At 49.7% G+C, this 13,357-nt stretch overlaps 2 protein-coding genes across 2 annotated transcripts in view; one reads left to right on the plus strand and one right to left on the minus strand.

Annotated features, from left to right (window-relative positions):
• Nucleotides 1–65: 65 nt before the first annotated feature.
• On the minus strand, nt 66–2,654 carry cfap20 (cilia and flagella associated protein 20). The gene is made up of 6 exons (XM_084695742.1): nt 2,326–2,654; nt 1,951–2,030; nt 1,398–1,509; nt 973–1,161; nt 585–695; nt 66–258 (listed from the first exon to the last, which is right to left on the minus strand). Exons 1-6 carry the CDS (start codon nt 2,407–2,409, stop codon nt 253–255), a joined length of 582 nt encoding a protein of 193 aa, XP_084551868.1. The 5' UTR covers nt 2,410–2,654; the 3' UTR covers nt 66–252.
• A 225-nt stretch (nt 2,655–2,879) lies between these two features.
• The window catches only part of trpn1 (transient receptor potential cation channel, subfamily N, member 1), a 39,250-nt gene continuing 28,772 nt past the window's right edge, over nt 2,880–13,357 (plus strand). The window contains exons 1-18 of the mRNA XM_084695733.1: nt 2,880–3,678; nt 3,960–4,061; nt 6,268–6,363; nt 7,028–7,141; nt 7,627–7,731; nt 8,297–8,395; nt 9,596–9,697; nt 10,094–10,195; nt 10,292–10,390; nt 10,697–10,897; nt 11,032–11,133; nt 11,229–11,327; nt 11,430–11,558; nt 11,985–12,134; nt 12,239–12,355; nt 12,584–12,682; nt 12,832–13,032; nt 13,141–13,239. Coding sequence (XP_084551859.1) covers nt 3,580–3,678; nt 3,960–4,061; nt 6,268–6,363; nt 7,028–7,141; nt 7,627–7,731; nt 8,297–8,395; nt 9,596–9,697; nt 10,094–10,195; nt 10,292–10,390; nt 10,697–10,897; nt 11,032–11,133; nt 11,229–11,327; nt 11,430–11,558; nt 11,985–12,134; nt 12,239–12,355; nt 12,584–12,682; nt 12,832–13,032; nt 13,141–13,239 — 2,115 coding nt within the window. The 5' untranslated portion in view covers nt 2,880–3,579. The remainder of the gene's footprint in view (nt 3,679–3,959; nt 4,062–6,267; nt 6,364–7,027; nt 7,142–7,626; nt 7,732–8,296; nt 8,396–9,595; nt 9,698–10,093; nt 10,196–10,291; nt 10,391–10,696; nt 10,898–11,031; nt 11,134–11,228; nt 11,328–11,429; nt 11,559–11,984; nt 12,135–12,238; nt 12,356–12,583; nt 12,683–12,831; nt 13,033–13,140; nt 13,240–13,357) is intronic.

A 13,357-nucleotide genomic window follows, 5' to 3' on the forward strand; every position in this document is an offset into this window, starting at 1 on the left:
TCACTACTCTCCACTCGGTCACCTGCACCAATCACTTATCCTTGTACCATGACACTGATCACAAGGTGTGTATAAAATGTTTTATTGAGCAGAATAAACAGAAATATAGATTTGGGAGAAAAAAAAACACATGGTTCCAAAATAACAAAGAAAAGCAACAACAACACATCCAACAAATGCATCATATTTTTTAATTGATAGAATCTGCAACACAATTTCACATCTGGAATAGAGTGGTAAGGGTCTGCATTGCTATTGCTGTGGAGAGAGAGAGAGAGAGAGAGAGAGAGGAGGGAGGGAGGGAGGGAGGGAGGGAGGGAGGGAGGGAGGGAGGGAGGGAGGGAGGGAGGGAGGGAGGGAGGGAGGGAGGGAGGGAGGGAGGGAGGGAGGGAGGGAGGGAGGGAGGGAGGGAGGGAGGGAGGGAGGGAGGGAGGGAGGGAGGGAGGGAGGGAGGGAGGGAGAATGAGATTACCAACGAGGCTGTAGCTCTTAGTGTTGTCTTGGTTTGGTGAGAGGTGTGTGTACGTCTCGGAGGTGTGTGCGCAGGGGAGGTGTGTGTGTGGGTGTGTGTGTGTGCGGCTCACCTTGGCCTTGTTCTGAACAGGCAGGTACAGCTTGAACTCTGCAGGCAGCTCATCCTCCGAGTACAGTCTGTCCGAGAAATACACCCTCCTGATGCGGCAGTTAGCATGGATCTGAGGAAAGGAGACAGACACGAACCACTCCTATCTTCCCATCTGGTGTGTGGCAGTGTGCGTGAGAGGGTGAAGGGGTGTGCGTGTGTGCGTATAAGAGAGAGGCCGAGTGCGTGAGCGGTAGAGAGAGTGTGTGCGCGAGAGAGGGAGTGAGTGTGGGGTGTGAGAAGGAGAGAGACTGCGTGGAAGTGTCACAGAGAGACAGTGTGCGTGTGTGTGAGAGAGAGAGAGAGAGAGAGAGAGAGAGAGAGTGTGTGGTTAAGCCTGTCTGTCTGACCTGCACACGGAGGGTCTCTATGTAGTTGGTTCCGTAGGCGCGGCGGGTGAAGTCAGACAGGTTGAACTGGATCTGGTTCCAGCCGTCATCCAGCCTCATGGGCATGGTGCAGATGAAGGGCTTGACCCGGGTGGTGCTCTGGTAGTTGCTGGCTCGGAAGCGCCGCCGCACGTTCTTATCATCCAGGACCTGGGGAGAAGGAACCGGAGAATGTTCATCCGGGAGGGAACCGGTTCCGGACAGCCGGATGAGCATTATTGTATGGCTGCAAGCTCAGAGATCCATGTTATTGGCTGGTGTCTCAAAACAGTGTCACTCGCGTGTGATAAAGAGCTTGAATGCTGACAGGAAGGTTTGGATCTGTTTGAGGAGGTTTCCAGGCCTGTCGGGTGGAGTGTCCAGGGGAGGGGCGGGGGGACACATACCTGGACCTCGAAGGTGAAGTACTTCTTCAGGTTCTTGATGATCATGACTAAGAACGGCAGCTTGATGCCCAGGGTCTTCTTGGGGTCGGCTGGACAGGTGATGTAGGTGGTGCTGAGAGAGGAGAAGGGAGGGGAAAAGGGGAGAGGGGTGGAGAAGAGGAGGGGTGGAGGAGAGAAGGGGAGGCGTGGAGGAGATAGGGGTGGAGGAGAGAAGGGGAGATGGGTGGAGGGGAGAAGGGTGGAGGAGAGAAGGGGAGAGGGGTGGAGGAGAGAAGGGGAGAAGGGTGGAGGAGAGAAGGGGAGAGGGGTGGAGGACGGAGGGGTGGAGGACGGAGGAGAGGTGGCATGGTTAGATGATGTGAGGGGGGACTAGCCTGAAATCGCTAGTTGTAGTCGACTAGCCTTGAAATCGCTAGTTATAGTCAAGTTCATTTCAAATGATACTCCACCATGTCATTATACACAAGATCAAATGCCATCAAAGTATCAGTCAAAACGCCCTGGAATCCAGAAGGATCTGCAGGTCAACACCAGCTCGAGACGAGCAGCCTACCTCACATTGGTTCCCTCCACTTCCAGCACAAGCGACTGGATGTCGTTGTCTGTGATGCGTTTGATGTGGCCGTTTCTGACCTGTTGAAATGTAACATAATACACTGTTTGCCAGCTGGCTAGCTAACCAAAGGCTTTGCATTAAGCTAGTCAAACCGATTTGTATGTTAGCTAAAGTTAGCTAACGCTAGCTATCCTGTGTGGGGGTGTCAGTAACACATACATGTTCGCAATGTATGAGGAGCACATACTATACTATTTTCAACATCGTAGCAAACCTAAGCTGATTCGTACTAGCTACAGTACTAGCTAACAAGCTCGTGTTGAATCCAGCAGATTACTGTGTAACATTGCTAAAGATGTAGCGTTATCTTACCTTTTTATCCCATATCTGAAGAGGTTTGCTTCCAATGCTATATAATATGGATAAAAACCCACTTTGAAACGTGTTTTTAAACATAGTCTGCGCGTCTGTAAGACAGACTAATGCACATGTGTTATTGTCTTCCTGTTGCTAACGTTACGCTTGTTTGGATATAGATTTTGCTCTTGGGTCTCACAAATTCCGTGTGATACAAAATGAAAGATCTTTTCGTTCCGACACTAAAAGCAGGCACGATGAGTGACATCCGCTATTAGCACGCAAAGCAATTTCAGTGAAAACAAAAATGCCAGCTGAGTTGCTGTGTGATCCCTCTGACTGTCAACTAAAAAAGAATCACTTGGTTGAAGTTGCTATGAAACACAATGCAGACCTGCCTTCATCACCTCGGACTTCATTGTTGACACAAATCAGTTTCCATAGAAACAGAAAGCTAACTCGTTGAAGGATGCTGTCGAGTCAAATACCTTCTCTTCTTCAAACATTTTCCTAATTTGGTTAAGTATTAATTATGTTATCTTTGTATTAAATTATATTATACTAAATAAATTGCCATCATGGTGAATACGTGCGTTTGATTTTGGTATATTTTACTCCCAAAAATGCACTGATGCACAAACATTAGCCTATCAAACTGGTAAAAAATATGAAGACAGGAAATTAACTGAATACTGTATGCCCAACTACGCATTGGAATAATGGTCCGTGGAAAGAATTTGCGTTTCTAAAATGCTAAAATCTAGTTTACAACTTCCATGTCAGGAGGACAGGGTATAGGTAAATAAGCCTATCAATAAAATGCATTATTATTGTCATGTGTAAAAACATGTTGATGATGTTGATGAGGAGGAAATGTTTATCTCACACATCAAAAATGTAGCTATCAACAAACTGGCACACTAATTTCCTCGATCGTCATGAACAACATGCACCAGCAGTTGGTTACAGAGTCTAATGACATTTTGGAGAATAGAGGACTCCAACGCATCAAGACCACAAAGGCGGAGTTAGAAAAGTTTAACTAGCGTGGTGGGCGAGCGCAGTTAACGGTGCGCTTTCCTTACTGTTCTAAACCCTAAAGTTTAAGATATATCGTAACGCTTGCAATGCTGCTTGCGCAATTCCACCTGCCACGGGGATAGGGTTTCGTCTTTTCACGGACTTTGAGAAAACGATCATGATTTATCCTCATCAAACATGGGCAATCTGTAAATAAAGTGTACGGAGCTTTTTGAGGGGTTGGATAAGATGCTGCTGCAGCTGTGCATGCGGGGAGAGTGGCTCGCTCTGGAGCAGAGCATCAAAGGTCTGGACCGTGGAGACCCGGAGCTGAGCGCCGTAGATGAGGTAGGGTACGGTGGGACACATCAGGCGGAGGGGAATGAAATACATGCAGTATGAAATGTTTTGTAAATATATTAGCACTCTGCGATATCAAAGACCCACTTGAGTTGTGGAAATCATTAATAAATACATGGACAGACTCAACAATCATTTTGTATAAAACATTATAGGCAATGGTTGGTTGGTGGGTGGGTGGTGGTTAAGAACCCTGAGGGCCATGTGTGGGTGGAGGGTTGGGGCTAGGGCTCCTCCGAGCAGGCGTGAGGGTGTTGTCTCTGCATCAGGAGTCAGGGCTGACGGTGCTCATGGTGGCGGTGAGAGAGAACCGTCTGGCGGTGGTGGAGAAACTGCTGGAGCTGGGAGTCAACCCTGCAGACAGGAGCAAGGTGAGGAGATAAGGAGGTAGGAGATAAGACTGGAAGGTAAACCAGTAAACCAGCCTGCCAGTGATTTCTCAGTGTTGGGAGATTCTCTGTCCAGGTTGCTCAAACCCAAACCAATGTTAATGACCTGTCAGGAAACTATGATTCACACACCTCACGCTCCCTCACCCAGCCACTGTATCAGAACCCTCCGTGTGTGTGTGTGTGTCTGCGTGTGTATGTGTGTCTGCGTGTGTACGTGGACCGTTTTTTCTGTCGGTGTGCCAGTGGTTGTCCAAATTTCGGTGTGTATTTTGGAGTGTGTGAGTGTGTGTGTGTGCGATATGAGCTCATGCTTCCCTCTCGGTTTGGGTGTGTGTCTCCCTGTGCTGAATCTGCAGTCTATTGTTGTCTCTCTTTGTGTATGTGTGTGTGTGCATGTGTGTGTGTCTTTCATCATCTCACTCTGACGTTTCATGGAAACCCATGGCGTGACTTACAGTTAGTTCTCCTTGCGGTTCGGGTGTGTGTGTGTTGAGGTCTCTTGTCGCTCACCACACAGCATCCCCAGACCGTGTAGGGTTGCATCTGCTGGGTCAGAGCCTGTGGGGCTGATTCATGTGTCCAGATGAGGACACCACACACACACACTCACTCTCTCTCTCTCTCTCTCTCTCTCTCTCTCTCTCTCTCTCTCTCTCTCTCTCTCTCTCTCTCTCTCTCTCTCTCTCTCTCTCTCTCTCTCTCTCTCTCTCTCTCTCTCTCTCTCTCTCTCTCTCTCTCTCTCTCTCTCTCTCTCTCTCTCTCTCTCTCTCTCTCTCTCTCTCTCTCTCTCTCACACACACACCACACAAACAGGAGCCCCATGCCAGAAACTCCAGCTTTCAGTCGATCTATAACCCAACAGGTCAGTCAGCCAGACATATAAGACAGGTGTTCAGTCAGTCAACCAACTACATGTCAAGGAGCTAGACAGACATCTTGTCAACAAGCCAACAACCAGTCAGTAAGTCAGACAGACAGACAGTCAGACAGCCAGTCAACAAGCAAGACAGTCAGCAATTCAGTCAGCCAGTCAACAAGCCAACAAGCCAGCAAGTCAACCTGTCAGCCAGCCAGGGAGTCAGCTTGTCTAGGTTCAGTGCAGACCATTCTCTCGCCAGGGAGAGCTGCTCAAGTTTCCCCCAAAGAGCTGCCCCTGATCTTGAGGATGGCTGGGAGCAGCCAGGGAATGTGGTTCCAGTCTGGGCTGAGAGCTCCACCCCCCACCCACCTCCATCCATCACCCCTCACCTCCACCTCCCAGCCCTCTCCTCCACCCTGAGCCCTCACCTCCACCCCAAGCCTTCACTTCCACCCCTCACCCCTCACTTCCACCCTCGAGCTCTCACCTCCGCCCCCCTCCCCTCACCTCCACCCTGAGCCCTCACCTCCACCCCAAGCCCTCACTTCCACCCCTCACCCCTCACTTCCACCCCTCACCCCTCACTTCCACCCCTGAGCCCTCACCTCCACCCCCCAGGACTCACCTCTCACCTCCACCTCCGTGACAGCCTGCTTTTCTGGGATCTGCACAGCTCAGGCCCAGCAGAACTTAGCCTCTTGTTGTAATAACTTCTGACTGCACTGGTCAGATGGCTGAGTGGTTAGGGAGTCGGACTACTATCAGAGGGGTGAGGGGTGGTTGCTGGTTCAATTCCCGGCCGTGCTAAATGACGTTGTGTCACTCTGGATAAGAGCGTCTGCTAAATTACTAAATGTAAATGTAATAAATATACCACTGAGAGGTGGTATTTCCAGTAGTGTGTGTGCATGCCTGTGTGTGTCTGTATGAGATATCAATATCCTGTTCTAACTCTTTCCAGATGTGATAGTTTAGCCCAGTAAGACAAAGACCGTGCCACTGTATACCAAACCTATCACTCTCTCTTTCCATTTCTGTCCCTTTCTTCCTCTGCTCTCCTTTTCTTTCTCTCTCTCTCAAAAGAGAAGAGAGAGGAAGAGAGGGGAAGACAAGGGAAGAGAAGGGAGGAGAAAGTTGGAGGGTAAGAGCTCCTTCTAATGGAGGTTTGATGGCTTGGGTTACCCTTGGTGACACAGCAAGAATGTGGCATTGTCTGTGTGTCTGCGGTGTGTGTATCTGCTTGTGTGTGTGTATGTGTGTGTGCTCTCTTAGGGATTTGTCCTTGTTGGATTCTTGGCTCTGACACAATCAGTTTCTGTCCAATAGGATGGCAGGACAGCCCTTCATGTTGCCGCCGCCCACGCCAAGGATGACATCATCAAACTTCTGGTCAGGAAGTCAGATCCCAACACACCTGGAGGGGTAATACCTCTCTGTCTCGCCCTCCCTCTCTCCCCCTATTTCTCTCTCGCTTACTGTCTCTCGCTCTCACTGTCTCTCCATCTCACCTAACTCTCTCTCCCTCTCTCTATCACTCTCTCTTTCTTCCTCCCTTTCTCTTTCTCCCTCCTTCTCTGTCTCTCTCATCCTGTCTTTCTCTCTTTCTGAGTGTGAGTTTTTCTTGTGAAGAAGAGAGACCCCCCTGCCTGCTGTTTGATTGGAAGTTACCACCAGAGGGGCGGGGCTTGGCTAGCCTGTCACCAAGAGCTGTGAGATCTCCCACGGCAACCAGTGGCGGGAAAACTGGCGCCAGAGTGCCATAAGAATACCGTCCAACATTAGCCTTGGAAAAGTATCCATCATTATCCCCCCTCTTTTTTCTCTCCATCTCCCTCACACGCTCTCTCTTTCTTGATCGCATTCCCTCTCTCATCCCCTTCACCCCCCCTCTTTTCCTTCTCTCTCTGTATGTCCCTTGCCCTCTCTCTCTTTTCTATTCCCTTCTCTCTTTACATCTCCTTCACTCCCCACCCCCATCTCTCTCTTTCTCCCCCCTCCTCTCTCCCTCTCTCCCTTCCTCTCTCTCTCTCTCTCTCTCTCTCTCTCTCTCTCTCTCTCTCTCTCTCTCTCTCTCTCTCTCTCCCAGCCCGGGCATCAGCTCCCTCTCCACTACGCTGCATCCAGGTGCCCCCCCTCCAGACCCCCCCTCCAGACCCTCCTCCGAGCCTCCAACAGAGACGCACGTCTGACCCCTGACAAGGTACACTCTCCTCCTCCGCTCCCCTTCTCCTCCTTCACCCCTCTGCTCCTCCCTCCTCTCCTGCTCTCCCCCTCTCCTCCTTCACCCCTCTGCTCCTCCCTCCTCTCCTGCTCTCCCCCTCTCCTCCTTCACCCCTCTGCTCCTCCCTCCTCTCCTGCTCTCCCCCTCTCCTCCTTCACCCCTCTGCTCCTCCCTCCTCTCCTCCTCTCCCCGTCTCCTCCTTCACCCCTCTGCTCCTCCCTCCTCTCCTGCTCTCCCCGTCTCCTCCTTCACCCCTCTGCTCCTCCCTCCTCTCCTCCACCTCCACTCTCCTCCTTCACCCCTCTCCTCTACTCCTCTCCTCTTTCACCTCTCTGTGTGTGTATATATGTGTATGTTTATATGTGTCTCTGTGTGTATGTGTGTGCATGTGTGTGTATACGTATTCATGTGTATGTGTGTTGGTGTGTGTGTGTTCGTGTGTGTGTGTGTGTGTCTGATTCCAGGATGGCAGCATTGCTCTCCTCCTAGCGGTGGAGGCAGGGAATGTGGGAGGAGTCAAGGAGCTGCTTGGAACCCTGCCAGAGGCCCAGCTTGGATCTCAGACACGGGTAAGATACACACACACAAACATACATACGTACACATAATACATACAGCTTCAGAAAAATTAAAAGAACACCCCACCAAAACGTTGAGAAGGAAAATTGAGAGTGAGGAACAGAAGGGTTCAATTTAAGAGGCCAGTGCAAGTTGAACCCATTTGTTCCTCACTCAAAACTTTCCTTATCTAATTATTTGTAAAGGAAAGAAAAAGGTGCAGTGGTCTCTCAACCTTTTCTGGAGCTGTATACACACACACACACACACACACACAGACACACACACACACACACAGGCACAGTTAACTACAGACTTGACATCACTTCATGAGTGGGTGTGATTCTATGCCTGAAGGAAGCCATCTCAATATACATGCATCCCATGATGCCCTTGTGTATATCCCATCAAATATCCCATATAATGCCTCCCTCTATGTACCCTAATGCATCAGGGTATATCCAATAATGCCTCAATAATGCCCATCATGCATCAGTGTATACAGATGTGTGTATATGATGTGTGTGTGTGTGTGGTGTGTATGTGTCTATGCTGTGTGTGTGTGTGTGTGTGCAGGTCGGTGGAGATTCTGCTCTTCATGTGTGTATTAGGAGAAAGGACTTAGAGATGGCCAAGGTTCTACTGGACCATGGAGCGCAAGTCAACACACAGAACGTAAGAGCATGTGTGTGTGTGTACTGACCTCTCCCTCTCCCCCAGATGTGTGTGTGCAGATCTTACCCTCTTAATCTGACTGCCGTGTTGAAACAGATTAATAATAATAAGAAGACTTTATTTATATAGCACATTTCATACAAGAATTGCAGCTCAAGGTGCTTTACATAAAATCAATTAAAACAATAATACAAGTGATAAAAGTAATAATTAAAATAGCAAATCTATAAAAACAACAATATAACTAATAAAAGTAGTAAAACCCTTCTGAGATAAAATTAGTTAAATGCTTTGGTAAAAAGGTAGGTTTTAAGCTGTCTTTTAAAAATGTCTAGAGGGTTTGCTTCCCTAATATTTATGGGTAATTTGTTCCATAGTTTTGGGGCGTAAATGACAAAGGCTGCATCACCAATCTTCTTATGACTGCTTCTGGTGACCTCTAATAGGCCTGCATTTGATGATCGCAGTGTTCTAGCTGGTGTGTAGTTTATAAGAGAGTTAGCAATGTAGCTAGGTCCTTGTCCGTGTAGAGCTTTGTATGTGAGGAATAGGACCTTAAAGTCAATTCTGAAGGTAACAGGGAGCCAGTGTAAAGTACCTAGGACAGGACTAATGTGTTCTCTCCTTTTAGTTTTGGTTAATAATCTAGTAGTAATCTAATGCAACATTTTGAATGAGCTGTAGTCTTTCAGTGGTTTAGATTATATTGCTTTTTTCCCTACTCATTTTGTAGTTAGGTGTCATTTGTTTACAGGATCAGTATTTATTTTTACACAAAAGCCGAATATCTGGCGACAGGACAGTACAAACCTCCTGAATAGTTTTGCTTATTGCAGGTCACATAACGTACTGACACATTTCTAACGCGAATCAAATGGTTCCATCTAACATTATTCAATCATGTCAACTTGAATATTACCATTACAAATGGCTCAGCTAAATCAAAGTCCAAATAATCCGAATCATAAAAAGAGTGGACATTGAACACCAATCCGATTGTCATAGTAAACCAAACCATAGATCATTTCTGTTGTTCGCAGTCTTCAAAACGTCCGCATTCTAAGCATTCTACCTCCCCCAATGTTAGCTCGGCTAACATTTGTAGCAACACCATCACGCATTGCAGGACAGCCAAGTTCAGTGTGTAACATGTGTGTGTACGTGTTTGTGTATGTGTACGTCTATGTGTGTGTGGGGCAGGGTGAAGGTCAGACTCCTCTCCATATCGCTGCGTTTGAGGGTGATGAGATACTGCTGAAGCTTCTGTACCACCACAAGGCCAACCCCAATATCACTGACCAGGTACACACATACACATATGAACGCACACTCTCCCACACAAACCTATACACACAGCCTACACGCATATACACACAGAGGCAGTACACTCGCAAACACTCGCACTCTCCGCAGACACCTTCCCTTGGAACTAGGGTCTAAATTGAGTTCAGGGGGGGTAAAACGCAGGAACCATTGTAAGTCCCTTCTCCGTGGGCGGGCCTCTCTGGAACTTTTCACAATACACCCCCTGGAATAGCTTTCTGGGGAAGCTTCTTGGGTTGGAAACACGGAAATGCTGCTATACACATACATTCATTCACACACACTTACCACCCTCCCACACACACATTCCATACTCACATATCTCCATTCAATACACCTACACACCTGAGCCCCCCTTCCCCCCCCCCCCCCCAGATGGAGCGCTCCCCTCTGCACATTGCCGTAGAGAGAGGACACGCCCACGTGGTGGAGATCCTCACGGAGAAGTTCAAGTCCAACGTACTGGCCAGGACCAAGGTACCACACACACATTCATCCACATCCACACACACATCCACATAAACACACACACACACTGCCTGAAGCTCTCCCTCTCTTCTCCTCCTGGTTCAGGATGGCAGCACGCTCCTCCACATCGCCTCCCAGTGGGGTCACCCTGACACTGCACTAGCCCTGCTCAGGAAGGGGGTGCCACTGCACATGCCCAACAAGGTACTGCTGTCGCTACTGCACATGCTCAGTAAGGTACTGCTGTTGCTACTGCACATGCTCAGTATGTCCCTACTCCCTCTGAAGATCATCAAAACAAGTTTAAGCAGTCTGCTTCTCATTGGTCAGTGTAGTTGTCACTGGCATGGGTCTTTCTTTCTTTCTCTCTGTCTCCCCACCCTCTCTTTCCCTATCCCTCCCTCCCTCTTTTCTCTTTATCTCCCTTTTTGTCTCTTCTTTCCCTTTCTCCCTTTCCCTGTCCCTCTCCCCTTCTCTCCCCCCTCATTCCAAACCCCCTGGCCCCTCCAGTCAGGGGAAGTGTGTCTCCATGCGGCCTCCCGGCGTGGCCACGCGGCTGTGGTGCGTGCTCTCCTCCAGAAGGGGGCGATGTTGGACAGCCGTACTCGTCGGGGCCTCTCGGCGCTGCACTTGGCTGTGCAGAGCTGCAGGCCCCAGGTGGTGCAAGTGCTGCTGGGACACGGAGCCTGCGTCCAGCTGCATGGAGGACAGGTCAGAGGCCGTACTGGGATCTGTACTCGGGTCTGTACCGTGGTGGGGTTTGTACTAGGGTCTGTTCTGGTGATCTGTCTTTTTACTTCTGTGCTCTACTTGGTTGTCACCCCCCCCACCCCCACACACACCAGTCTGGGGAGAGTCCTCTCCACATGGCGGCGCGGGTGAGAGAGGGCGAGAGGGTGGCAGAGATGCTGCTGAAGAGCGGGGCAGAGGTCAACGCTGAGCAGCAGGTCAGGACACACTCACACACACACACACACACACATTCACTCTTAAACACACACATGCACAATATGAATCCCACTCACATGCCCCCCTTCTCCAGGACGGAGAGACAGCGGTGCATGTGGCAGCTCGACACGGAGGTGTGAAGATGCTGAGAGCCCTGCTAGAGGAGGGGGGAGACCCCACCTGGAGGTCAAAGGTAACAGCCTGACAGAGGAGGGGGGAGGAGGGAACAGCACAGCACGGCGGAAGGAAGATAATGACGCTTTATCATTTACGGTGTGTGTGTGTGTGTGTGCAGGCAGGGGAGAGTCCTCTCCATGTGGCGGTGCGTCACCGGCACGCCCACGTGGTGGAGGAGCTGCTCCTCCATCTGACCAATCAGAGGAGCCGAGAGGAGGCGTGTCGCTGCGTTCGCCAGGAGAACACGGTGGGCAGGAAACACTGATGCATGATGGAATATACACTGATGCATGATGGCATTACTGAGGCATTTTTGGATATACCCTGATGCATTATGGTATATATAGTGAGGCATCATATGAGATGTATAATAATAGGGATATACACAAAGGCATCATGGGATACACGTATAATGAGATGGCTTCCTTCAGGCATACAATCACACCCACTCTGGAAGTGGTGTCGAGTACGTAGTTAGTTGTTAAAGTGACTCTGTGTGTGTATGTATACGTGTGCGAGTGTGTCGTGTGTGTGAATGTGTGAGTGTGTGAGTATGTGTGTAAGGTTTTCTCCTCATGGATAATCACTATTTAACAGAAAGAGAAGAACGGTCTGATCAGGACATTATTATTTCTGTGCTCTGTTTGTCCCTCCTGTCTCCCTGTCCTGCCAGAGAGGAGAGGCATGTCTGCACCTGGCTGTGGCTTCGGGGCTCAGGGATCAGGCAGGAGAGGAGGAGGAGGGAGAGGAGGAAAGGCAGGATGTACGCATCATCAGAACCCTGATGGAGTATGAGGCTGACATCACGGCTGTCACTACAGAGGTGAGTGTACATGGGAGGCATGTATGGGTGTGTGTGTTTCTGTATGTTTGTATGCGTGTGCTGTGTCCCCTGAACCAAGGAGTGTGTGTGTGTGTGTGTCTCAGACCGAGGAGACTCCGCTCCACTACTGTGCTCGACAGGGCGACACCGCCACCCTGCTGGTGATGCTGAGCCTTGTCCCACCCTCCCTCCAGCAGGGGGCCGTCAACAAACACTACAAGGTACGCAGGACCTTTATCCATCTATTTACACCTTTATTCAACCAGAGAAGTCCATTTAGTAGTCTATTTAATTCTCATTTACAATGTCCTGGCCAAGGGACAGCGATAGGATCAAGTCCACACGAGACATTAAAACAAAGATACAGTTAGTGCAAGAAAACAATATTAGACTCAAGTAAAATCACAATATATACAGGTTATACAACTCTCAACTGTGTGTGTGTCCAGAAGGGCTGGTCTCCCCTGCTATTGGCTGCAGAACAAGGTCACCTGACGGTGGTGAAGACCCTGCTGCAACACCAGGCCAGAGTGGACGTCTTCGACCAGGTCCTGACAAACCCCTGCTGCTCTCTCACTGGACCGTGTTAGGATGTGTGTCAGTTATTGAATGTGTGACACAATGTGTATACGATTAGGTGATGATTAGCTGGCGTTGTGTGTATGTGCTTGTGTGTGTGGTGTGTATGTGTGTGTAGGAGGGGAGGTCTGCATTGCACTTGGCGTCTCAGCGAGGTCATGTGGACATCGTAGACGTCCTGCTATCCCACAATGCATTTGTGAACGCCAAGACCAAGCTGGGCCTCACCCCCCTTCACCTGGGCGCTCAGAGCGGCTCCGCCCACCTTGTCTCCCTATTGGTCACAAAGCACCAGGCCAGCATCGACGCGCTGTCATTGGTCAGTGTAGTTGTCACTGGCATGGGTCTTTCTCTCTCCCTCCCTCCCTCTCTCTTTTCCACCCTCTCTCTTTCTCCCCCCTCTCTGATGTCTCCCTCCCTATTCCAGAGCAAGCAGACCCCCCTTCACCTAGCAGCAGTGTGTGGTCATCTGGAAGTGTGTTCCAGGCTGCTGCAGCTGGGAGCGGACATCACAGCCTCGGACATAGTGAGTCTCCTCCGTTAAGCTGTGTGTGTGTGTTCTCATCCGACATAGTGAGTCTCTGACATCATGAGGCCGTGAGTCTCCCGCGTTTGGTTGTGTGTGTATGTTCATCCACCTGTGT

This window comes from Hypomesus nipponensis, chromosome 4, assembly GCF_054491055.1.
Source record: "Hypomesus nipponensis isolate SF chromosome 4, ASM5449105v1, whole genome shotgun sequence".
Taxonomy (NCBI): Eukaryota; Metazoa; Chordata; class Actinopteri; order Osmeriformes; family Osmeridae; genus Hypomesus; species Hypomesus nipponensis.

Coding starts and splice junctions, on each gene's coding strand:
- cfap20 (XM_084695742.1), bottom strand. CDS start 2,409: ATGTTTAAAAACACGTTTCAAAGTGGGTTTTTATCCATATTATATAGC. Junction 1,510..1,950: donor GTGGAGGGAACCAATGTGAG/GTAGGCTGCTCG, acceptor CTCCTCTCTCAG/CACCACCTACATCACCTGTC. Junction 696..972: donor TAGAGACCCTCCGTGTGCAG/GTCAGACAGACA, acceptor TCCTTTCCTCAG/ATCCATGCTAACTGCCGCAT.